The sequence below is a fragment of the Sinohyriopsis cumingii genome, chromosome 6 (genome assembly GCF_028554795.1).
Source record: "Sinohyriopsis cumingii isolate HCF-2022 chromosome 6, ASM2855479v2, whole genome shotgun sequence".
Taxonomy (NCBI): Eukaryota; Metazoa; Mollusca; class Bivalvia; order Unionida; family Unionidae; genus Sinohyriopsis; species Sinohyriopsis cumingii.
Window position 1 is genome coordinate 35,485,844 of NC_142966.1, and position 26,351 is coordinate 35,512,194.

Genomic DNA, 26,351 nt, shown 5'->3' on the forward strand with positions numbered 1-26,351 from the left:
TGTTGTACAACATCGCCAACATCGACGCCAACGCTATGTGTTGTACAATGGCTCTTCTCATCGTGATAAGAAATAAAACTAATATAATGTCCTACCAGTGAAAGGAACATTTAACAGAAAGTGTGGACGAAGAGGATTCCTACAGCTGACCACTTTTACTGTATCCTATACTGATAATACTGAAGCTGCTGCTGATACTACTACTACTACTACTACTACTGTTCCAACAACTGTTGCTACAATTATCGTAAAATGTGTTGTTGTTTTTTTCTTCTTCAGAAAACCTGACTTCTTATGTATGAAGTTCATTAAGAGAAGTGGCAACATCGTACAAGTCATGGAAGGTACGTAACAGACAGGCCATACTTGTATCAGACACTGGCATCTCGGTCCTGATGAAATGGCCCCTCCCACAAATTACAATAGGCATCTAAAACAAAACACCATGTTTGTTTGCTTGTTTGTTTTGTTTTTCCCTTAAATTATCATGCCAATTTATTGATCACTTTAACTTGTGAGGGCCTTGAAGTTAAGAACTCTGACACCTATATAGTTTTCAATAAGCATATAAAATTCAAATTCGTTGCAATATAGGTATGTATTTGCTCTCACATTTGAAATCGGAACTTTAAAAAAAAGAAACTTTGCGATGTTGTTCAATATTATGTGTTCCTTTGTAACGGGATAATTAATAAATTATATAGAAGTCTATATGCAAGTGTTTATGGCAGCTCTGATTGACACATGCAAAACAGTAAACTTTGGAAGTGTTCTTTCCATTTTATTAACGGTATTTAAGTCCCGGAAACATTAGTTCAAGTCTACGTTGTATCTTGGAAGACGCAGGGCTCATTGATGTTACGACACTTTCATCACCAGTCAATATGATAGCAACTTAAGGATACTTTTAAATGGTCTTTCTGTGATCTTTTTTCTTTCTAAACATTCGTTTTAGAGTTGTTATAGGAATGTATATTAATCCCAGCAGATACTTAAAGTAATGGAACATGACAACTTGACAGGGGTTTCGTTTACGATGTGTAAGGTATGTCTGCAGTAGAATGTTCGAACGGTACTTTGATAGAAAGCTCGTCTCAAACGTACCCTCTGTTTAGGCATGATGAATGCCAGCCATTAAAGAGCTGTTAATAACTGACGAAACAAAGAACATTGAAAAGAAAACTGACGGGGGAAAATCAATCCCGAACCACACAAAACTATTTTAACAGCTTGTTGATTCAGAAGAGAGAGAGAGAGAGAGAGAGAGAGAGAGAGAGAGAGAGAGAGAGAGAGCGAGAGAGAGAGAGAGAGAGAGAGAGAGAGAGAGAGAGAGAGAAACATGCATATACATCAGACCGAACGGAAAGCGCTATCCCTAGATTCTATAAAAGAATGTTAGATAATTGTAGGCAGAATTAATATTTTAACTCAAATTTTTAATTCGTACTCTACGGAGATTAGAACCCAGGTCTGCGATTAAAGGGCATCAATCGCCTTGCCTGTACACACGAACCCATATTCCCTGACGATTAAGCAAACTTCACCAAAATATGACGCTACTCAATTGGTGCTATATGTACTCGTGTGTAGCAGATACACTCGAATGACGACTTAGTAATTAATTTTCATCTATCTACACAGTCATTCCGGATTCCTATGAAAGAAATCAAGGTATATAGAATTCATTATAGAGAATTAAAAATATACACCAGAGAGATTATATATATATATATATATATATATATATATATATATATATATATATATATATATATATATATATATATATATATAACATTTCATTTAACATTGCCTGATGATTTGCTATTATAGCCTCATAGCTTCATTTTGCTTCTTCTATAGGGCCTAAATACGAAGCTAATCTTCCAGAGCTATGTGATCAACTGCGTGATCACAACAATATGTTAGACGAGTGGCCGCTTATTGGTAAGGTTGACATTGTTACATATAAAGTCAGTCTCCAGTTCAAGCAACGTCATCAGTTGTATTGGATTCTCTGAAATACTTATACCTAAACAACCGGATTCAGCCATACAATTCGTAAAAGCTTGAATTTACATTTTAATTTTGCCATCCTTATCCTAAGATCTTGTGTTTGCTTATTTTCTGGAAAGTCTTAATATCTTAGTTGTAACCAGTAACGTAGGCCTACAGTTTATTAATCTAACGTAACACGCAGTGAATGAATCTTATGTGCATGCAATTTATGAATCTAATGTTAGATTCAATTTATTAATCTAATGCTACGTGCAATTTATAAATCTAATGCTACGTGCAATTTATAAATCTAATGTTACATGCAATTTATAAATCTAATGTTACATGCAATTTATGAATCTAATATTACATGCAATTTATGAATCTTATGTAACGTGCAGTTCAGTGTTAATTGGACATCTTGCTGGGATCTGTTCTGCATGGAACCAAATTAACGAATACTGGACAGAAGACGGAAAATTACAATACTGATTTAAAAGGACAAATCGTGGCACTTATGGAAATATCTGTAATTGCATTGATTGAAGTGATATCAAAAGATGAAAAAATAAAACTTAATTATCATCACTTGTGATCAATGTTAGTCTACATTCCTCGTTCTACTGTGAACAAAACTCTTTTCTGAATAATGATTTTCAGCTCCCTGGAGACCTAAAACAACGAAATGTCCAATTAATGGTGGCTTCCATTTCAGAACAGTCCACAGACTTATCAATGAGGTACTTTAAAGATATATGTCCCATAATAGTTTGACAAAGAAACAACTAAGTCTATACCTTCATGACTGATAAAGAAATAAGTTTCCTCGTTCCCTGTTTCCCTGTTTTAGTATAATTTATTTCGATACACCTACCCTTAGATGCGCACTTTTCTAGTGGTTCAGACAGTATAAATCTTCATTTGATGAAACGATATTCATACAAATACGTATCTAACAATATAGAAACAAAAACAAAAATTTTTGGTATATAGTATCCATAAAGAACTAAATTGAAAAGCACCGACGAGTAAAAAACTAATGTATTTTCCTTTTTAACAGAAATCGGCTTTCTTGTCAGTTTAGATATTTGTAAAAGTCTTTAAAGTTTTCATTTTACTACTGCTACTACTACTACTATTACTACTACTAATTGTGATTTTATTGCTTGTTCATTTTGTTTTCCTACGCAGGATATTTGCGAAGATTGGCGGATCTCCAGCCTCGAGATAGAATGCGTAGACGGAGATGGCCTCCATTTTATAGCCCCGAAAGGGAGCTCTTGCAATCCTTTCAGTGTTACAGAAGAAAGTAAGTAAAACGGCCAAAATGTTTGATATTTTTAACTGTAAAGAGAGAGAGAGAGAGAGAGAGAGAGAGAGAGAGAGAGAGATATGGTAAACTGATTCTTCTTCAAATCCACCACATCAAGTTACTGACACGACGTTTAATCTTCATCTTATACTCATACCAAAATAGAGCTAAAGTTCGAATGCATAACTGTTCTATTATTTATTTGAATGATCTTGACAAGGAGATCCCGAATCTTCAAGACTGCAGACAATAAAATATGAACAGTTTAAAATTAATGAAAATTCCTGATAGTATCGCACTGATGGACGACAGTAAATCAAAGGTCAAAATAATATACCCAACTATATAATGTAACACCTGGACTCACACTTTGCAAACCACTGAGTCTCCTTCATCATAAAACGCATAGACTATCACTTTACAAACCACGGAGACTCGTTAATAATGAAAAGCATAGACTCTCGCTCTGCAAACCACTGTGACTCCTTCATAATGTTACCCATAGACTCGCTTTGGATACCACAGAGACTTCTTCATGAAATGGTTTTTAACAACATCATCTTTGTCAGAAAATGAAAGCAAGCTTAATTCCTGTTTCTTTTAGAAGTGTTACAAATCGCTCATTGTAACTTCTACCAATATTGGTTTTAAGCAACGTAGAAACCAAGATTCCATACATATTTGTAAATGTATTACCCTTATAAACATAATTTCATCAACAACTAGCAGTGCTAACTTTTCCCCCAATGTCGTTCTTCTACAAGCAAACGTTAGGTATGTATCTCTATATTGTATTCTGCAATATTTTTAAGCGTTTGAGACAGCGTGGCAAATAAGACTTGCATCAAATGTATGCTACTAATGGAATACTAGTACAGTAGTTACATAGCTTGCTTTACAAAGTAATAGAACTACTGTCTGTTTTTTATGTTAACCGAACTACACATTGCAGGTAAACAAGTTCAGTGCCAACAAGAGAACAACCCATTATATTTCAAAATCTCACGCTATCCATCTATCGATATATCTGTATATTTGTATGTCTGTCTGTCTAACCATATATCGACCGCTCCGGTGGCCTAGTGGTCAGAGCGTCCGCCTCGGAAGGGGGAGGTCGTGGGTTCGAACCCGGGCAGTGTCATCCAAAGATTTACAAAAATGGTACTAACAGCTGCCTCGCTAGGCGCTCAACATTAAGAGATTAGTGTTAGGACTGGTCAACCTGGTGTCAGGATAATGTGACTGGGTAGGACATCATTCTACATGTCGAGACATCACTTTAAACTGCCACACTGCACACATCATAGCGATATGATGGAATATTGTTAATGCTACGTTAAAAATCTAATTCACACACACACACACACACACACACACACACACTTATGTTTCACAGTAACATTCATATCATCACATCATTCCTAAAAATGAAAACAAATGTAGAATCTTATTCTTCCGCCCTCTTTCATTATACTTATGATGACTAAACTTTGATCAAATGTTCCATGCAGTTCTTGTCTAATGTTAATGCAAGTGCTGGCATGTGTACTTAGAGTGTGTGTGTGTGCGTGTGTGCGCGTGTGTGTATGTGTGCGTGTGTGCGTGTATGTATGTGTGCGTGCGTGCGTGCGTGTGTGTGTATGTAGCGATATGACTGAAACATTGTTGAAGCTACGTTAAAAATGCTAATCACACAATCTATCTATCTATCTATCTATCTATCTATCTATCTATCTATCTATCTATCTATCTATCTATCTATCTATCTATCTATCTGTGCATGCCAGTCTGTCTATGTCTATCTGTCTGTCCATGAATCCGTCTATCAACCGAAAACCCATTATATTTCAAAGTCCCAATCTATCTATCTTTCTATCTGTCTGTCTGTCTGTGTCTGTCTGTATGTCTGCCTATCAATATATCTCTCTATCCGTCTATCAACCAATCTATCTATCTATCTATGTCTCACTATGTATGTATGTATGTATGTATGTATGTATGTATGTATGTATGTATGTATGTATGTATGTACAAATATGGTACATGCACCGAAACTGACTGAACTCTTCCAGTCAACGTAGTGCACGGATAAATTCATCGTCCAATTGTACATGCGGAAGGCAACATATAATCCTGCGACAACCATTGGATCATTAAATTGCTTTCAATAGCAAGCATGCTTCTCACTAGAATTCGTTTGAATCGCCTTATGTATCACATAATTCAAGGACTCCTACCATGAAATTTAGCGTGGCTTCAGAAAACGACGAGTGACCACAGGCATTTCGCCAACACCATGAGAAATACCTTGTGCAAACTCCAACCTGTGCAAAACATTCCTCGACGTGACAAAACTCTTTGCCACAGTTATTTGTCGGGACCTCTGGAAGATCATGGCAATCGTTGGTTTCCTAGAAAAATGTTTGCAGTGATTCTGCAGGTTCGAGATGGCATGCATACTTCAGTCTTGGACGAGGGTGAGTCATCTTTACCGTTCCCAGTCACCAATGGAGACAGGCAAGGTAGCGTTGTTGGCCCCCATGTTCAGTATGATGACTGATGCCATGTTTGCTGATGTCTTCCACAACTATGACCTTGGAATCGGCATGAGATACCGGGCTAATGGCAGGTTCTTCGCTCTTATGAGACTACGGGCGAAGACGAAGTTACAGGATGTGATAGTTTGCGATCTCCTGTTTGCTGACGACTGTTTGAAAATGTCAAATCAGCGTCTACATGCATCATAGTATGAAGAATTCCCTTACGTTTGCGACAATTTCGTCCTCTCAGGATGAATGGTCAAAATTTCCAGGCGGTTAACACGTTCGCCTACCTTGGCAGTTCACTGTCATATTTAATCAATATCAATGACGACACAAACGCTACAATTGGCCAGTGGAGTGTTGCGTTTTGGCAGACTACGCGAAAATGTGTGTTAGCGCAGAGGCATGATCATGAAGTTTCGAACTTAAAATATCCAAGAAACGTTTCGTTGTTTGATATTTGTAACGAGATTTTGTTTTGATTGTATCTACTAATAATTTTTCTAATGCTACGAAAATCGTACATCAGTGTGTTTCCCGTCAATAGTTTGTGTTACTTCTTTCTGTATTTATCAATATCCATCTTTTAATGTCTTAGTTCCATCATAGCAGGCAATTTTATAATTATCCGTGTTAAATTCTGTTTTCAATGCCGTTAATATTGTGGGTGTGTTTTGTTCTATCTGCATCAGTTTTACCACTTAATAAGAGAGTTTTCAGTTCTTCAGTTTTGAAATCAATAACATAATTTTGGTTTCGTTTAAACATTTCGTTTCTTCTATAATTACTAAATACTACATTGTATCAACCGCTATTATTTACCTATTTACATATCATTTTATATCTGTTTTATATTGATGAACCTCAGCGTGTAGTTTGTTTTAAATGTTAGTGAATGCAACATTCTTTATCGCTGATATTTTCGCTACAAAATAAATCTACAAAGCGTACGTTGTTTTCATAAATGCCACTGTGGTTCTTTGAAATTTCTACTGTTTGGATATATTATTTCTTATTGGCTACCTCAGTATTCTATTATGTTTATGACTAGGTATGATTAGTTTTAGAGTCTTGAATTCTTGTTAATTCTGTTGGGCCAATAGTGCGTCCGTCTTTTCGATAGACGCGTGTTCTGCAATATTTCTACTGGTGCTTGTACAGTATGGCAAGGCAGTATAAAAAACAAACAAAAGCCAAAACAATAACCATACCTGTAACTAGTTTTGTTAAACCCAATTCCCATCTGTAGAAATATCTATACCAGTTAGAATTGTTTTTATACCTTCCTCCAGCTATTAAAATCATGATTTGTTTATTTTCGCTTCGTCTCTCTTACACCTGTTCGGCGTTCAATTATTCTGACCAAACCAAATTTGATTTCGCTAATTATCAATAGTCCATAACTGAGTCTATTGTTTATTGGTCTTACCTCTGACTGACAATTGTTTTCACCATCCCAAAGGAACAGAACCAGATCGTAGTGAGCAACAACGGCAGTTTAAGTTCGGTGGCACCCCTGATACAGTTTTAGTCCTTCACATATATGAAAGAGACAGTCCGGAACTCTTACTGTTAACCGGTTTTGTTGACTCTATAGATGGGTCGCTATGCAGAGGATTTTGCTCTTTCATGACACTATATCGTTGGCGATGACTTTTTCGTAGTCTTTGCTGTTCTTCTTTAGTCGTGATAAATTTCGAGGTCTCTCACGACATGCGTTCAGCATTCTTTAATAGCAGACAAAACTTTATTTTGGGCAAATAGGCAAGATGCGAAAGATATTTCGATTGATAGACTTGGCTTGTTCTATGTGAATTTTGTTATTGTTTTTGTCTAGTAGTTTAAAAGTATTTTATGTACCATCAACATATTTTAAACCTTAATCTGTATCGAAGGTATTAATAAAGATGTCTTAAATATTGATCGTTTCGTATTATGCTTATCATTGGTTCTATCGGATCCTGAACGACAAAGGATATGTTTTCGGTACTTGAACGTTAGGTACGTAAAAGCTAGTGGCAGCACGTCGACAAATGTATATATGCAATTGTGGAACGATGCTGACTGTATCATTTGTGCAGCTGAACGGTCTTTTTATTGCCACATTTGTCTTCCAAAAGTTCCAGCTCTTATTCCGACTAATATTGCCCTTCTTTCTTTAGTTATTTTTTTTAAAAAAATTGCTGAATGGGACTATTTGAAGTGTGAAGTTTAAAATGTTGAGACGATGATAAGGTAGGAACATGAGACCGAAAATAAGTTGATGATACACTGAGAATATTACTTATATCTATGTCTAAGACGTTCTGATGATGAAACAAGTAGTGTTAATTGATATAACAATTCATACTTCCTGGTTATGAAATGGGCTTACAATACATATGCTATATATATTTACAAGAAGTATTTTAAAGCCATTTGGAATATTAGGTTTGCTGAACAACAATGTTTCTGATTAGTGAACTGTTCATCACTGCATTCTCATTGCACTTCCAATAACATCTACACACTTTATTGATCGCTTTCCAAACATTGGAAGACGGCACTACTGGCCGTATTTCAGCTTTCAAAGTTTAAATGCTATCCTTCCTTCACGAAATCTATCACATCGGCAGATTTACGCGCTGGTGTGTTGTCATGGAGTAGATGGATACCTCGTATATCGGTGCTTCGGTAGTGTTCCCCTATATTTTGATGCATCGAAAAGTCCAGGGACAGAAGCATAGCAAAACACTTTTTCGGTTTTGAAAAACAATGGGTATAAAACACACTTCACAGTGCAATTACGTGGAGGAACGTTTGGTCCTTACATGTGTTCTCGCATCCAATCTTTAGTATGTTCCCTTGAGCTGGTTTCATAAAAGTCATTTCGTGTTTCACCATTTGTAACAATTCCATCCAATTGTCTCTCGTTGCATCTTTGACGCGTAGTTACTTCCCAAAGTCAACATAAATCTGTTGTTGATGAGCCGTCAACAAATGCGGGGCTCATCTTGTTTTAAGTGAGTCTTCATTATATTACAACAGATGATGATTTAATGCCCATGATGACGGATATATCTCTGACTGTGTATCGAACATATTCATCAATGTTTCAGATTCAAGGTAACAACTTCCAGTTTGCCTATCTTAGACAACTGTTTCTATAATGTGGATAGTCTTCCGTGACTTCACAACCATCTTCTAAACGACCTGTAAGATATGACACAGAATTACATCCATAATAACCTGTAAGATATGACAGAGAATTACATCCATAATCTTTATCCTGGCCGGCTGTGAAATTAATCGGTTAAAACTCGTAGAGCGTCCGGATTTTACGATATGTTCTTAACCACTATCACATTTATTCTTTTCCTCCAGCATTTGTAGGTCACTATTACTTGACCTATGTTTCGTCACATGCATATATCTGCAGTTATCCGGCGTGCTGAAGTTGCAGCAGCAAATTATTTACTAGGCTGACTGTCATTGTGCCTGTCGATTAGATTCACCGTTACTGACAGGCTCACAGAAACACAAGTTTGTAACCAAGTATTAGTAGAGAACGTAATTAGGAAATTTATATTAAATCCATACAGATAGGTACAATCATGCACCCAGTTTGACGATTGTCGAGATAGATGCTAAAAAATTTGGTTTCTTCTTATTTAATTAATTAATGAGAAATTAGCAAGTAACTTTGAGACATGTAAGAAACGTTATAAACAGGCTAAATACCTGCTGAAAAAAAAATGCTGTACAAGTGTAACCAATAAAGATACCTGACAACACAGAAGTGCAAGATATGGGTTTTACAAATACACGGGTTAGAACTGACTTAAGACGATTGGAATCTAATATAAATTCTTAGATGAAATTCAACGAATGCAACATTCACTTGCCGATCACGAACACATTGTCCGAAGACTATTTTTCTTTTAGAAAGAAAAAATGGAGAATATAAAAATACTGCCAAATTGCCCTCTTCAATATTAGAAGTTTTGAATTAAAATTAGAACTTCATGACGAACAGGTACAAACAGATAATAAATTATGAAAGAAACAAATGACTGTGAATGAATCATATTACAAAATGAACAAGAAAAACTAAAATTATGAGTTTAGAGTCATATGGAATATCAAAAGATCTGAAAATAATAACCAGTCCAAAATCGGAAGAAAACTTCAAAATTATGGAAACAAAGAGAAATAGTTGCTCGGTCGATTATCAGCTTCGTGGAAGGTATTGTAACTGATAGTGAAAGAGGGTCTGCTTCTATAGGTGATAAAGATGATTCGTTCAATGTCAAGGGAAATGGAAACGGGCTTTATATATATATATATATATATATATATATATATATATATATATATATATATATATATATAAAATTCCCTGCATAGGTTAACCAAACTGTTGCAAGAACATTGCCGATAATTATCGGAAGTGTCATAAGTTTGTTGCTCAGAAGTGCTAGACAATTTGCTTCTTTCCGTACTGTACATTTATTTTATTACTTATTTTCGCAGTTGCGGTTTTGCTATTTTCAGTTTTTATTGGATGCGAATACGAAGACTAGCAGACGTTGAAAGTGCGTCAGTTAAGCTGAGGTCGTTCTTCAAAAGATCATCGTTGTTACTAAATTAGGGGTTGAAAAACTATTACAAACAGTAAACTAAAACACCTGATGCAGACAGTATCTTTAATAAAAAAAAATGTATTCTTTATGGCGTGGACAATATGGTGTCTTCGTGTTTCAAATTGTTGTGTATCCATTGAACATCTGACGATCGGAAAAAATTGACAGAGGCGCTAATATAACTATTGTTGACATAACCAATGTATTTTTAAATATATGAAATTAAATGTTTAGTGGCTTGTATGTAAAAACTGAGTTTATGTGGAAAATACCATTAAGACTCATTTTTTGTGTTTGTTAAAGCATCAGATTTACTCCAATAATGCATCGTTTCTTTGGATTTTCGAAAGCACTATGTATCCGTCTAAGGACAAACCTAGTTAAGTCTATTTTCAAATTCAAGAAATTAGTATGAAGTTGGCTGGCTTTATTTGTCTAAATATATTGAGATATATTTAATGTTTTACGACATCTTCATTTAATTCAGTCTTAATACGTATTTATAATTTTTCATATCCTTTACTGCAATAACAGTTTAATCGCCTTTCGTTCACGCAACCTTATTTTCTCTCGTATTTTGCATTTCGCTGTACCATTCCTTGTATCAGTTGTTCCACATTTCATGTGTAGCATTCTGCGCTGCGTTTACATGTTATGATTGTACCTTTTATATCTGTTGCATAATTTCAGTTATCATATGGTGCAAAATGAACTTTCTGAGAACATTTCATTGGTGTCAAATGCATATCTGCACGCTGCTAAAGGTGTAGCGGATTTAATTTAATCCATGTGATACAAAAACATGTGATTCATATCCCTCCATTTAAACACTGTATAAGTTGTACCGTCCGTCCGTTCCTTTTTTTTTGTTAAATCTTCGAACTTTGAATAAGTCCATTCCGTCTGTTATTAATAGATACAGGTTTTCTTAAGACATTCCAACTATCCTCTTCTTTCAAGTTTTCTAGTTTGCGAAATAATAAAGTAAAATTACATGCCTGATTTGAAATATTATTATTTTTTTGTTAAAGGAAGAAAGACACGATTTCGCAAAAAAAATTAATTTGTATTTCGAAATTCTAAATATTTCACCTACCTTAAAATTTAGGAGCTCCATAACAGCCTCTTCAACGTTATCTGTATGCCTCTCTCTCTCTCTCTCTCTCTCTCTCTCTCTCTCTCTCTCTCTCTCTCTATATATATATATATATATATATATATATATATATATATATATATATATATATATATATATATATATATATATTGTTACATATATCTGATTTAATTCATATTTATTTTAATTTAATTGTATGTCAGTTTTAAATTTTGTATTCTATTATATGCTATTATAATGTAAATTTATTCACTGAAGATAATATTTTTCCAGAAAAATGATTGACCTGAATCATTCGTTTTGTAAACACGAGGTGTTGATCTAAGTCCTAACCTTGTTTCATAATTTGTAGCAACCTTGATAAACAAGTTATATTTTATTTTAAAATGATTTGTTTTCGTCAAGGTCATTTTTGGTGTACGTGACATAAACACGATCACGTGACCCCCATTTAGATTTCGCAACTTGGGTTTTTCCATTACAGCGCATTTGTTATTTTTAATAGAGATGCGTAGAGAGGGATTTCTCAGTTTTGGTCTTTTTACACTGATGTCAAGTTATTTTGTTGTAGCCAGATTTTGAGTTATAATTTTCTTCAGATCCGTTGGATTTCAAAAGGATCAATTCTTTTTTCTCTGGGAATATTTTAAGGGTTGTTCACACATAAATTTTGGAAAGACATTGCTTACAAATTTAATTTGGATTTCCTACACCGGAGTTTCATTATTTGTATTTCTACAAGGAACTGTAGATAAGAACAGTACTGACTACAGCATACGTTATCGTCATCCATCTTGAATTTTCCATTAGGATTCGAACTTGAAATTATCAGAACAAATATTACTAAGATTTTTGCAATTTAATTCGTGGATTATTCTTAGATTAAGTTTGGATTTGATTCGGAAACCGTAAGTTCTTCTCCTTTTTTCATTTTTAAAAAAAATTTCCAGGCAAATAAGTTATTTGTTAAATATTAAAAAGCTTGTTGTTTGCACTCTTTCCTGTGTTAATGTTTATTGGAGCCTAAACACGTAACAATATATATATATATATATATATATATATATATATATATATATATATATATATATATATATATATATATATATATATATAAACGCATGTGAATTGTTTATTATTTGCTTGCTTCATTAAGCTGTGTCCTGCTTAATAACGTATGATGGGTGTTACTGTATCCTGCAATTAGTATTGGCAGAATGTCTTTCCATATACTAATCTTTGGGCGTCGGTTCAGCTACGTATACCTTTTTGCCCATATAAAATAGGTGAGCTAGAGATGAAACTATATCTGTCAGTGTGACTTTTTATTTATGTTGCTGATTATAAGGACTTATCTAATATAAATATAGCAAGTGCGTCAGCTTATCAGATTGCTAGTATATATTGTAAATTGAGAAGTATTTAGAATTTATCAGTGTGATCATTTTGTTTTTCATTTATTTTGCCCGATCTTGCTAATTCAAATTCCACATGTGTTCTCGCTTTGTATGTTTGTACACTGCTTTAAATGTATCTGATGATGCATGTTTTCCTAAACAAGAGTAAATCGAAGGTCTTCAAAGCTATGATATCTATTTTATGTATAACACTGAAATATAAAAAACTCATTTGCCTAGTTTAAGATAAAGGATGGCCATAAAGCTTCATCTCTGCTTATCATCATATTATCTGGTAGAAAACTGATGCTACACAGTGGCCATTCTATGATGTTAAACAATAGTAATCTTTCTCAAACCATGACAAAGAAACAGATGGGTTTAATTCTTCGTCTGAAGTTGTTTTTGGCTTTGTTTGTTACCCTTGTTGGGAAATAAAACCAAGTTTTGTTAACATTTTCGACTTTAAACTTATTATATATTTCAGAGAAAAGACTCCGATGTTGGGCTGGATGGGAACACTCACAGTATTATTATTTGGTGGTTGCAGAAGATGGCGAGATACCTCAGTACTGTCTGGTATGATCACGTTATTTGAAACGACATACAGAAGCACACACACACACACACACACACACACACACACACACACACATGCCAGCACTTGCATTAACTTTTACAAGAACTGCATGGAACATTTGATCAAAGTTTAGTCATCAGAAGTATAATGAAAGAGGACGCAAGAATAAGATTCTACATTTGTTTTCACTTTTATGAATGATGTGATGATATGAATGTTACTGTGAAACATAAGTGTGTGTGTGTGTGTGTGTGTGTGTGTGTGTGTGTGTGTGAATTAGATTTTTAACGTAGCATTAACAATGTTCCAGTCATATCGGTACGATGTCTGCAATGTGGCAGTTTAAAGTGATATCTAGCACTGGGGTATCATGACGCAGACATGTAGCACGATGTCCCACCCAGTCACATTGTCCTGACACCAGGCCGACCAGTCCTAACACTAACCTCTTAATTCTAAGCGCCTAGCGAGGCAGCTGTTAATTCCATTTTTATAAGTCTTTGGTATGATTCGGTTGGTGTTCGAACCCACGACCTCTCGAATCAGGGGCCGACGCTCTAACCACAATTGAAACAGAAAAGAAATACACTAAAATATAACGGCACTAGCTCTTCATTGTGTACTAGATACACGATTATCATACATTATTTGAAGTTTTACAAGACAAGCAAGTCAACGCAGGCCCCTAGTCCGTCAAATCAGCGCCATTCTCTACTTTCATTTTACTTTGATTAAAGTAGTCTGCTCAATTCTGAATATTATAAAGGACGCCTTGTGATGTGTCCGAAGAAATATATTTGAATTAGCTTCTTTGGAAATAGTGTCTCGCGCCTGACATTGTATTTAATGTAAGCTATCAGTGTTCGCATCACATTTGAACTACAAAAATACACGATTTCTATCTAGTTAGCGTAAAGATGTCAGCTATCCGTCAGAACTCAAGGTTGTTGAAACCTAATATACCGAATATGCTCACGTATATGTTGAGTACAATTACAAATTACAGTGACCCAGATCTGTCATTGCATTTGGTGCTCGAAGTGCTTGATCTCTGCATTTTGTTAGCAACAATAAGTAGAACAAACAACATAGACCCTGGTCTGCCGACGCAGTATGCGACAACAGGTCAGGGTGTATGTTGTCTTGCAGTTGGGCTGGAATTGTAAGTTTAGGAGTATAGACGAGATAAGCAGGACAGTCAGGCAAGAAGGGAACTGCACAATGGATCTTGCTGTTTTCATTTCATTTTTAGCGCTTTCCAAAAAAACTGCACGAGCTGGCCGAGTTTACCGTTATGCTGTATTTTAGTGTGGTATGTCCTACTCAAGAAGACGGCAAACCTCAGAGTGGAATGGACTATTATGAAATGAGGATGAAACAAATTGGTAAATACTTATGCGACCTCCTTACTGTTTATAATGTCTATAGTGTAATATGCTAGAATGCAAGGTGGTATATAATATAATACACCAAGGAGTCAATGGATAATGCATTCAAAACTCAGAGAATAAGTTAAACTGTAGTAAGACTGTCTTACAATTTATCATAATTTCACTTGTTGATACCAATTACTTCATGCTAACAAAGTAGACATGGGAATCTTTTGCAACTGTTATCTTCTTAAGTACAAGCAACATATAAGCATATCAATTGTATACGTGTCCCTTTCCTGGCACAGATCCCATGGCTTGTGCAGACGAAAACAAAGAGAAATGTATTCATGTAGCAAAGCGAGGCGCTTGTCACAAGGAAAACAAATTTGCCGTGCATTGTCAAGAATCATGTGGACTCTGTGGTAATACACACATTTTTTGCTTTAAGTTGTGTCACTGTTTCTAACCTTGCCGCTCTTTTTTTCTGTTTTTCTCACACTTCGTGTCTATGAGGTAAACATTTCATCTTTAAAAAACATTCCTTTCTAGGTTACTGTCATTCTGGATAATGTTGTGTCTCAACTGGATGTCAAAACAAATCTATATTCCAATCGCTATTCTTCGACAACGTCTAGCTCCAAATAACTTAAGTTTTCTACGTATGGAGGAAATAGTATTGCATTTACATGGATATGTTATTGATACAAAACTAGTATATGTTAATCATCTAGTTTACTGCAATAATAATGATAATAATAATAATAATAATAATAATAATAATAATAATAATAATAATTAATTAATTAATAATAATGATAATAATAATAATAATAATTAATAATAATAATAATAATAATAATAATTAATTAATTAATTAATTAATTAATTAATTAATTAATTAATAATAATAATAATAATAATAATAATAATAATAATAATAATAATAATAATAAAATAATTAATAATAATATTAATAATAATAACAATTAATTAATTAATTAATTAATTAATAATAATAGTAATAATAATAATAATAATAATAATAACAGCTTTATTTTCTGAAGATAATACATTGGTTTCAGAACTAAATAATCTGACGCAAGGTCTTCAAAATAGGAAGAACAATAAAACTATAAACTCAACGAGCTATATATATCGTATTTTTTCGATGTCACTTTAAGTGCTGCTTTCAATTACCTTGATCAATTTTCCATTACGTTTCTCAATTTCCCACCAACTTTCCGTTAACTTTGCTAACTCTTTTGTGCTTTGTCAACTTTCCATCAACTTTCCATTAAATTTGCCAACTTTCCATTACCTTTGTTAACAACCAATTGCATATCATTTGCAAATAATACATGTTGCATAAGAATTATCTATGTCATATATTCTCTTTTTATGACAGACGAGAAGAAGCAAATGTTGCGAACATTGAGTCCATTTTCCGGCAAGCTTCACGGGTCATGGATTCTAATGGATCATAGACCAGGAAAAGAATATGTCTTCATTAATCATTCCGCCGTGACTTTCTCCGAGTTTGGAACGTTTTTATGTAAGGAGTGGAATAGTTACAACGAAGACCAGTACAAGACAGTGTCATTCTTCAAAAATGGATGGTGAGTAAATTGTTTTACTTAACTATACCTACTGATACAAGCTGCTTGAAAGTGCCAACCGCTATATCTTTATACAATGACTTTCTTCCATTTTTATGACACATCCCGAAACTTATATATTTTTAAACATTTCGCATTCATTTGATTTTAGGGTTTAAAAACCAACCTTTTTATGTGATGAAAGCACATTTGTACCACTATGATTCAATTTCTGGAATCCCTTCTCTGACGTCATTGCTTCATATGACTGAGTAACTGAATGTTTAGGTGAGTCCTGTGAAAAGCTGGTATTTTCATACCTCTAGCAGATTCGAGTTTAAGTTTAAACGGGAGTTGTATGTATTAATGCCCACGCTTTATTTACATATCATTTGATATGACACAAAAACTCTCAATAAAAACAGAGTTCACAACTTTAGAACTTTATCGCGATTTCGGTCTCACACATGGATGTACTTAAAATGTAAAACCGATACAGTGATTTAGAAAAGCATTCAGTCAACCATAACAAAAGAAGGACTTAAAATCCGGAAGTTTTATTTGTTGTAGACAATACCCAGGGCGAGATGGTATGTGTTTTATGACTGATACTTCCTTTGTGCCATGACAGTTGATACAACGTCGGCCTTGCATGCTGATTATAACACTTTATGACGACAGTTGATACAATGTCGGCCTTGCATGCTGATTATAACACTTTATGACGACAGTTGATACAATGTCGGCCTTGCATGAAGATTACAATACTTCATGACGACATTTGATACAATATCGACCTTGCGTGAAGATCATACCAATTAATGTCCAAGCCATTGTTTACCTCAAACATGCATGGAATATGAATAGTTTCCTCAAATTAATATGACCGTTAAGGATTAATATGACAATTGAGAGGATTAAAGACCACTGAATATTAATATTATGATTTACCCAGATTAATAGTATTACGACTCTATGGTCTTAAATTACCGGGTAAGTAATAGAAAATTCAACACATAATTTATTTACCTAGAATAAGAAGTTAAAATGATTAAATACCTTACGATATTGTAAATAATCATATAATTTCTAACTCAAGTCCATATTAACGTAGTTCTGAATACACTTTAGTGGCATTTCAAATAAAAAGTGACCTGTAGTCTCGAGTGTACTAATAGCGTGAAGTGTTATTACGTGCCAACAGTCTTTTGATGAATCACAATAATATAATCTAAGAAGTCGTTATTTGAATTCACTGTAATTCCAACTTAATGTCTCTGTCCAAGAGTACTATAGATGAGAACTTCGTATTTTCAGAGAATAAATAATTTAAATAAATGCATGCCCAAAACGAATACTGAACATAACAAATTGTTCTGCTTCAAGATCTTACAACAAGAATAAATAAATTTCCCAGTAAACTGTAATATATAAAATTAATGCAAAAATTAATAACCCGCAAGATGGCCAAACTTGTATTTTTTTAACAAATTAAGTTATAAATTAGAACGTTATCTTTTCTTCTCTACAATTATACCAGCATGCAACTTAAACATAATGTCCTTGACTCATACTAAGTAAATAATCTTAATATTCAACCTACACTCACTGAGAAATATAAAATATGTACTAGTTGTTTACAAAATATATTAAAACATCAATGATTCTGGTCATGTAGACAACGCATTTACTTTTGGACAAGGTCACTACAAGAAACAGTTTTACTTTACCCACAGTACCTAATGAATAAAAAAATTAACAAAATATGCGAATTAATTATACATAACAATATAACCATTGAAGATTAATACCTATCGTATAGTTCACGCTGATTAATATGATTTTTGAAACTTATTATCCATCGCTAGTGCCATTCCTGAAAAAGGTATTGACTAGAATTTACTGTAGTTTCCCTACGTGTCGTTGTTTCCGCATTTCGTAGAAAAAATGGGAATTTTAAAGTAATCATTTCCACGAAATTTTCATTGCCGTTCAATATTTCTTTATTCATAATTAAACATCGGTAGACATGTTGCTAGTGACTGGATAAAGGTTAAGGTTCATTTTTGGCTTTCTATGTGGTTGAGATACAGCCTGTTGTTTTCAGACCTATCATTTTCATCCCTTGACGGATACACATACTGCTGTTTTCAGAGCTATTCATTTTCATCCCTTGACTATTACACATCATGTTGTTTTCAGACCTGTTCATTTTCATCCCTTGACAGATACACATCATGTTGTGTTCACACCTATTCATTTTCATCCCTTGACAGATACACATCATGTTGTTTTCAGAGCTATTCATTTTCATCCCTTGACAAATACACATCATGTTGTTTTCAGAGCTATTCATTTTCATCCTTTGACTATTACACATCATGTTGCTTTCAGACCTATTCATTTTCATCCCTTGACAGATGCACATCATGTTGTTTTCAGACTATTCATTTTCATCCCTTGACAGATACACATCATGTTGTTTTCAGACCTATTCATTTTCATCCTTTGACTATTACACATCATGTTGTTTTCAGACCTATTCATTTTTATCCCTTGACTATTACACATCATGTTGTATTCAGACCTATTCATCTTCATTCCTGCATAAGAACTCTTATATAATATTGATTAATATAATGAAATATTTTATGTAACATGCTATTAATGGGCCATTTGTTAAATTTGATTGTCATCATTCTTCGTCGTCATTTTGTAAGGGTACGGCCCCTCATTGTTAGATTCATCTGGCTTAGTTTCTGCACCATAACCACCTAACTCCGTATTATATTTTAGACTACTTTTAGGCAGATTGTTATTGATGTGTACCAGGCTGAGTTTGATTATCAGTGTTGCAGAGTTAGATTTTCAGCATGTTAGCAAGTCTTTAAGCGGAGTTATGGCCCCTGATTGTCAAACGCTCATTTATTTCGCTCTCCTCAATGCATCTCTTATTACATGTTGGATATTAAACAAACATGGTATGCAACTATCACCTCAATACAGAAACTCAGGTCAATATTATAGATATAGCAATATAGCCACTCAGGTCAACATTAGAGAATTAAATTATATTTTGGACATTTCTGCATTGCATCGTAAAATTCCCAGCTAACATCTCTTCTCACACGCTAATCACTCATACTGATAACTAAGATCCTCGTGTACTTTCATGAGGAAACGCTTGACTTCATCATCACTTCCTCCCTAAACTGTATATGGACATTATTTTCGCTCGCCTGCACAGATTGTTACGCTGTCCAAATTGGTGTTTTAATTAACCATTCACATTTACAAGTAATAAATTTTGTCTTTAAGTGTATTATATAATTATCAGTTTTCTACTCCAGAAGAACTAGAATCGATGTCTAATTCCATGTTAACTTATTCTCAAACGAGGTTGGAGCTATTTTATCTTTGAGGTTCAATGGCTAGCGCAAGCAGTAAACAAACCACTCACAGTGACGTTAGTTAAAAAAAAGTCTAGCATTATATGTAAAATATCTAACCATCATTTTACCAATACCACAATAAATAGTCATTCATTTTTTAAAAAGTATATAATGTGGCCTAACGGTAACAATGCGTCACTTTGTACAACCCATTTAGAGAAGTTCATAATTGATAACTTTGATGAGTTTCCCCACTGAAATTATCTATCTATCTATCTATCTATATATATATATATATATATATATATATATATATATATATATATATATATATATATATATATATCACCTCAAAATTTATAGGTATATAACTAAAATGTCATTATCACACTAATGCGATTCTGATTGCTGGAAGACGTTTCGTTTTCAGCATAAAAAATCCGGATTATGTCTCGATGCTACAAGTGTTCGTAATTATCTTGATTTCTTATGCTGACACCTCGGCGTGATCTAGCAACCAAGATTGCAATACAGTGAACTCTCTCTCTCTCTCTCTCTCTCTCTCTCTCTCTCTCTCACACACACACACACACACACACACACGAGTTAAAATAAACACTAAACCAACCTCTTTTGTTCCATGCTGATTATTCCCCAATGTGTACAGTTTTATCATTAAAGCCTTTATGTATAATATGTACCTTGAATCAATAACGTAATGGATATCGTCCTCTGGCTCTCTCATCACAAACTTGTTCCCTCCTTCCTACGGAAAGCGGAAAGCATCAGATACTTTCTGCTTGGCAAAACCTGCTCCACCAGCATACCCGATCTTCGTTGATGAATCCCGATACTCATTCTAAATCACCTGCGCATATATCTGAAATAGCTGTTGGCCATAATATACTTTATGTAGTTTATAACATGGTTTATGTAGTTTATACTATTCTTTATGTAGATTATAAAATGCTTTATGTGGTTTATAATATGATGTATGTAGCTTGTACTCTGCTTTATGTAGTTTAAACTATGCATATGTAGTTTATACTATGCTTTTAGTTTAAACTATGCTTTATGTAGTTTATGCTATGCTTTATGTTTACACTTTGCTTTACGTAGTTTGTACTATGCTTTATGTAGTTTATAATACGCTTTAAGTAATTTATACTATGCTTTATGTAGTTTATGCTATGATTTACGTAGTTTTTACTATGCTTTATGTAGTTAATATTATGCTTTATGTAGTTTCTACTATGCTTTATGTAGTTTATACTATGCTTTATGTAATTTATACTATGCTTTATGTAATTTAAACTATGCTTTATGTAGTTTTTACTATGCTTTATATAGTCAAAACTATGCTTTATGTTTACCATTGCTTTATGTAGGTTATATTATGCTTTATGTAGTTTACACTATGCGTATGTACTTTATACTATGCTTTTAGTTTAAACTATGCTTTATGTAGTTTTTACTATGCTTTATGTAGTCTAAACTATGCTTTATGTTTATCATTGCTTTATGTAGGTTTTTTTAATGCTTTATGTGGTTTATACTATGTTTTGTGTTTATACTATGCTTTACGTTTATACTATGCAATAGTTACACTATGCTTTTTATACTATGCTTTGTGTAGTGTATACTATGCTTTATGTAGTTTATAATATGCTTATGTAATTTTTATTATGCTTTATGTAGATTATACTATGATTTACGTAGTTTATACTACTCTTTATATAGTTTATATTATGCTTTATGTAGTTTATACTATGCTTTATGTAGTTTACTATGCTTTATGTAGTTTATATTATGCTTTATGTAGTTTATACTATGTTTTATATAATTTAAGCTATGCTTTATGTAGTTTACACTATGCATTATGTAGATTAAGCTATGCCTTATCTAGTTTTTATTATGCTTTATGTTATAATATGCTTTATGTTTATAATATGCTCTATTTTATACTATGCTCTATGCAGTTTAAAATATGCTTTATGTATTTTATAATACGCTTTATGTAATTTTTTGCTATGTTTTATGTAGTTTATACTATGATTTACGTAGTTTATAATATGCTTTATGTAGTTTATAATATGCTTTATGCAGTTTATACTATGCTTTATGTAGTATATACTATGCTTTATATAGTTTATGATATGCTTTAAGTAGTTTACACTATGCATTATTTAGTTTAAGCTATGCCCTATCTAGTTTTTAGTATGCTTTATGTTTACACTCTGCTTATGCCTATACTATGCTTTATGCAGCTTACACTATGCTTTATGTTTATAATATGCTTTATGTACTTTGTACTATGCTTTATGTAGTTTATACTATACTTTATGCAGTTTAAGCTATGTTCTATGTAGTTTATATTATGCTTTTTGTTTATACTATGCTATAAGTAGTTTATACTATGCGTTATGTAGTTTACACTATGCTTTATGTTTATAATATGCTTTATGTAGTTTATACCATTCTTTATGTAGTCTATACTATGCTTTATATAGTTTATATTATGCTTTTAGTTTAAGCTATGCTTTGTGTAGTTTTTCATATGCTTTAGGTACCTTATACTAATCTTGTATGTAGTTTATACGAAGCTTTGCGTAGTTTAAACCATGCTTTATATAGCTTACACTGTGCTTTGTTTAAGTTTATACTATGCTGTTTGTAGTTTATGCTATGCTGTTTGCAGTTTATACTATGCTTTATGTAGTTTAAACTATGCTTTATGCAGTTTACACTATGCTTTATGTCGTTTATACAATGCTTTATGTAGTTTATAATATGATTTATGTAGTTTATGCTATGCACTATGTAGTTTATACCATGATTTTATGTAGTTTATACTACGCTTTTTGTGGTTTATATTATGCTTTATGTAGTTTATACTATTGTTTTGTGTAGTTTTTTATACTGTTTTATGTAGTTCATCCTAAGCTTTTATGTAGTTTATACTCTTTAATATCCCTGCCTTCATCTTTTCAGACTTCAGACATATCATGCATAGGGATCTGTACTGGTGTACTGTTATTGTCACCCCAGTTCAGACTGTTACTACTTCTGACATTATTTAGATTTGATAAAATCTGTCAATTAATTCATACGTTTGAATGATTTATCACACATTTTATATGAGAGGTTTGTAAAATTCCTTCTCTGATTTATTTCAGAAATAACTCTTCTGTTTTTTTATATTTCTTTACAGCGCCATGCGGTATACATGTTTGGAATTGCATCGACTCAACAATAACATAGTACAATTCAGAGTAGGTAAGAATATCTCATAATTGTAAACATTTCTCGAAATTATAAATGACAATACTAAAACTTAGGTGCGCACTATTCAAATTATCGTCGACTAGTATTTCCTTCAGATGAAAGGTTGACTGCAGCTCTCAGAAAAGGTTGCTGCTATATGTTTTTAGCATCGATCTCCCATTATTGTAAACACCTCAGCAGCATTTTTCGATTATACATGTTCAACTATATGCTCATTTTGAATAAAGAAATAGACAATTCAGCTTATTCTTTAAGTATGGTATGCTTAATTTGATTTATGATATTACATCTGCATTATCATTGTTGCTATGAAAAATAGTCATAGAAGTTTTCATTGTGCAAGTAAACATTCTGTACTAACACTACTTCTTTGGGCTGAATACGCACCGGCCGACCCGCAATATTGTATCGAATCAATATTATATGGAATATATGAGTCTGGCACCTTAATGTCTTCTCTAGTTCTTAACGTATAGTATATAAAACAGCTTACTAGTCTTTTGATATGTGAATACAAAATATATACTCCGTCTCCCCAGTTCTCAGTGCACAGGTCACATAGAGGCATTCGGACCGTCCCTGTGTATATATGAGACAAAAATCAAGATTTGGATGCATGTAGGTGCAGCAAATGAATGTACAAGTATAAATTTTACTTACGGGAATTGGTTTCGCCATATGCGGCAATCTATTCGGACCAGTCGGGAAATCTAAAGCCAACTTGTTTTTGTTTTGGAGTTCGTTTTAGGTATTTCTTGGTGGCACCTCCTAACAGTTTACCTACATTTATGTTAGAGTGTCTACATTTTTGGCACATTTTAAGATCTGTGCATCCTTGTGGACAGATAAACTGGGGGAGATGAAGAAGAAGAAAACCGAGATAGTGATAATTATGGAAATACGGGTTTGAATGAGATACGCAAGGCAAGAAACATTTCCCACGTGGAAAACAAAAGTAAATTCAAAAGTGATATCGTCACTTTTGCGATATCATCTTTCTTTCACTGATATATTTTAGTATATCATTATGTAATATAAACTAATGAGGGGATAATTGCTTTAAACGATTGAAAAACGGATATACTTTATCAATATTTGTGCAAGTGGCGATCCACGAGTATATATGTGTGTGTGTGTGTGTGTGTGTGTTCAACTGCGCAATGCGATTTTAGAAGGGTCTTATAAAATGTCAATAAATTTCACTTTTTAGGAAATAGTTTCCGATTTGACGTGGGATTTGAAGAACTTTGTGACTTCGATGAGGCGGTCTTCTCCGTAAATGATCCATATCGGGGTGCAAATTGGAAGAATTTAATATGTAAGAGTAATTAGTAGAAGGTGCTTGTTTCTGATTTATAAGAAAACTTTAAACCACTACACAGAAAGTTAGTACTTGATTTGTTTTATGCATCACATCAACAGTCTAAAATATACACGTCCTCAATGACGTTAACGACTCAAGTAATGCAAGTTATATTTCACCGATTTTATTGTATGTCCATTTCATGTTATTTATTTGATTTGCGGTGTGATATGGATGTTTAAATACATACTTTCGTATGGCGTACTCAGACTGTACGTATTTAGGTGTTATAACTGGTCTCGTTCTCAGTAGCCTTAGATGTACGGAATTGAAAATCTATAAATATCAGTTCGATTAAAGCTCCATAAACGCTTTTCATATTTCAAACCAAACAAAAATTATGGAAAGTATTCAGGAAGAAGCATGGAATAAATACAAAATCATACGTATCGTTTGTTCCCAGTCGCGAAAATAACTCATTTATAGCGAATAAATACATATATGTCTGACGGCCTCGACGTATTTGTACGCCGTATCGAACTCGTTCTTTCCGCCGACTCGGAACAAAGCACGTATATGGTTTTGTGTATGTTCGGTAAAAATAAGATTCGAAACTTTGGAATACCTCTTCTTATTAGGATTACCAATGGAAATGTTTGGGCTTTGCTTCCTTCCTGTGAAATATTGATTAAAACTTTCAGTGCTTTTGTGTTTGGTGTCAGTATATATATATATATATATATATATATGAGTGTGTGTGTGTGTGTGTGTGTTTGTTTGTGTGTGTTTATGTGTATCTGTGTGTGTGTGATATAGCTGGGTAAAACGAAACTTACCACGGTATACCACGGTTATATTTGGGACAAATAATTTAAGTTTTTTTGACAGGACCTATTACACTTTAATGAAAGAAATTCCGCGTGATCAATAACCTGAAAAAATATATTGCGTTGTTTTATCAAAAAACAGCATATAATATCCTTTACATTACCTTGAAAAAATATCCCAATTCAAAGAATATTCTTAGCCTCCCTTCCCCGATTTTTAGTAAATGTATTTTATATCTGTATTTTAATATTTGTATAATTTGTAATTAAAAATCTGACTAAAACGGGATACTTAACCTGGCATTTATGGTAACAGACTGTGAAAGGTATAGTGTTGACATTAGAGAACATGTTGTTAAAAGTATGAGTTATAAGCACTGAAGTCTATAATTAATTTACTAATTAAATTATTGTTATAATAGACTAGGGACGTTTAAGTGAAATGCCAACACCCGGACAATATATCTACAAGGGAGAGTCAGTATAAATACAGTAAACATAAAAACATACTTACTGAACCAAGCATACAATATTTTTGGACTACTGAAATTGCATAACATTCTAACATAAAACAAAAGCTCTACTGAAAATCGTAAGACTTTTGGCAGTCTTACAACCAAATGCATATACTAAACTCATTCACACAGTCTTACAACCGACTGCATACACTAAACTCAATAACACACGCAGTCTTACAAGCGAATCCATGTACTAAACACATTAACACACACAGTCTTACAACCGAATGCATGTACTAAACACATTAACACAAGCCGTCTTAAAACCGAATGCATATACTAAACACATTACCACACGCAGTCTTACAACCGAATGCATATACTAAACTCAATAACACACGCAGTCTTACAACCGAATTCATATACTAAACACATTAACACACGCAGTCTTACAGTCGAATGCATATACTAAACACATTAACACACACAGTCTTACAACCGAATTCATTTACTAAACACATTAACACACGCAGTCTTGCAACCGAATGT

The 26,351-nt window shown here is 33.4% G+C and overlaps 1 protein-coding gene across 1 annotated transcript in view; it reads left to right on the forward strand.

Annotated features, from left to right (window-relative positions):
* Positions 1-26,351, forward strand: part of LOC149796710 (uncharacterized) — a 79,643-nt gene that overhangs the window by 25,013 nt on the left and 28,279 nt on the right. Inside the window, exons 3-12 of the mRNA XM_089961340.1 lie at positions 280-344; positions 1,864-1,947; positions 2,659-2,738; positions 3,190-3,307; positions 13,477-13,568; positions 14,822-14,954; positions 15,248-15,364; positions 16,348-16,558; positions 23,141-23,205; positions 24,425-24,532. Of these exons, the coding sequence (XP_089817466.1) occupies positions 280-344; positions 1,864-1,947; positions 2,659-2,738; positions 3,190-3,307; positions 13,477-13,568; positions 14,822-14,954; positions 15,248-15,364; positions 16,348-16,558; positions 23,141-23,205; positions 24,425-24,532 (1,073 nt within the window). The remainder of the gene's footprint in view (positions 1-279; positions 345-1,863; positions 1,948-2,658; positions 2,739-3,189; positions 3,308-13,476; positions 13,569-14,821; positions 14,955-15,247; positions 15,365-16,347; positions 16,559-23,140; positions 23,206-24,424; positions 24,533-26,351) is intronic.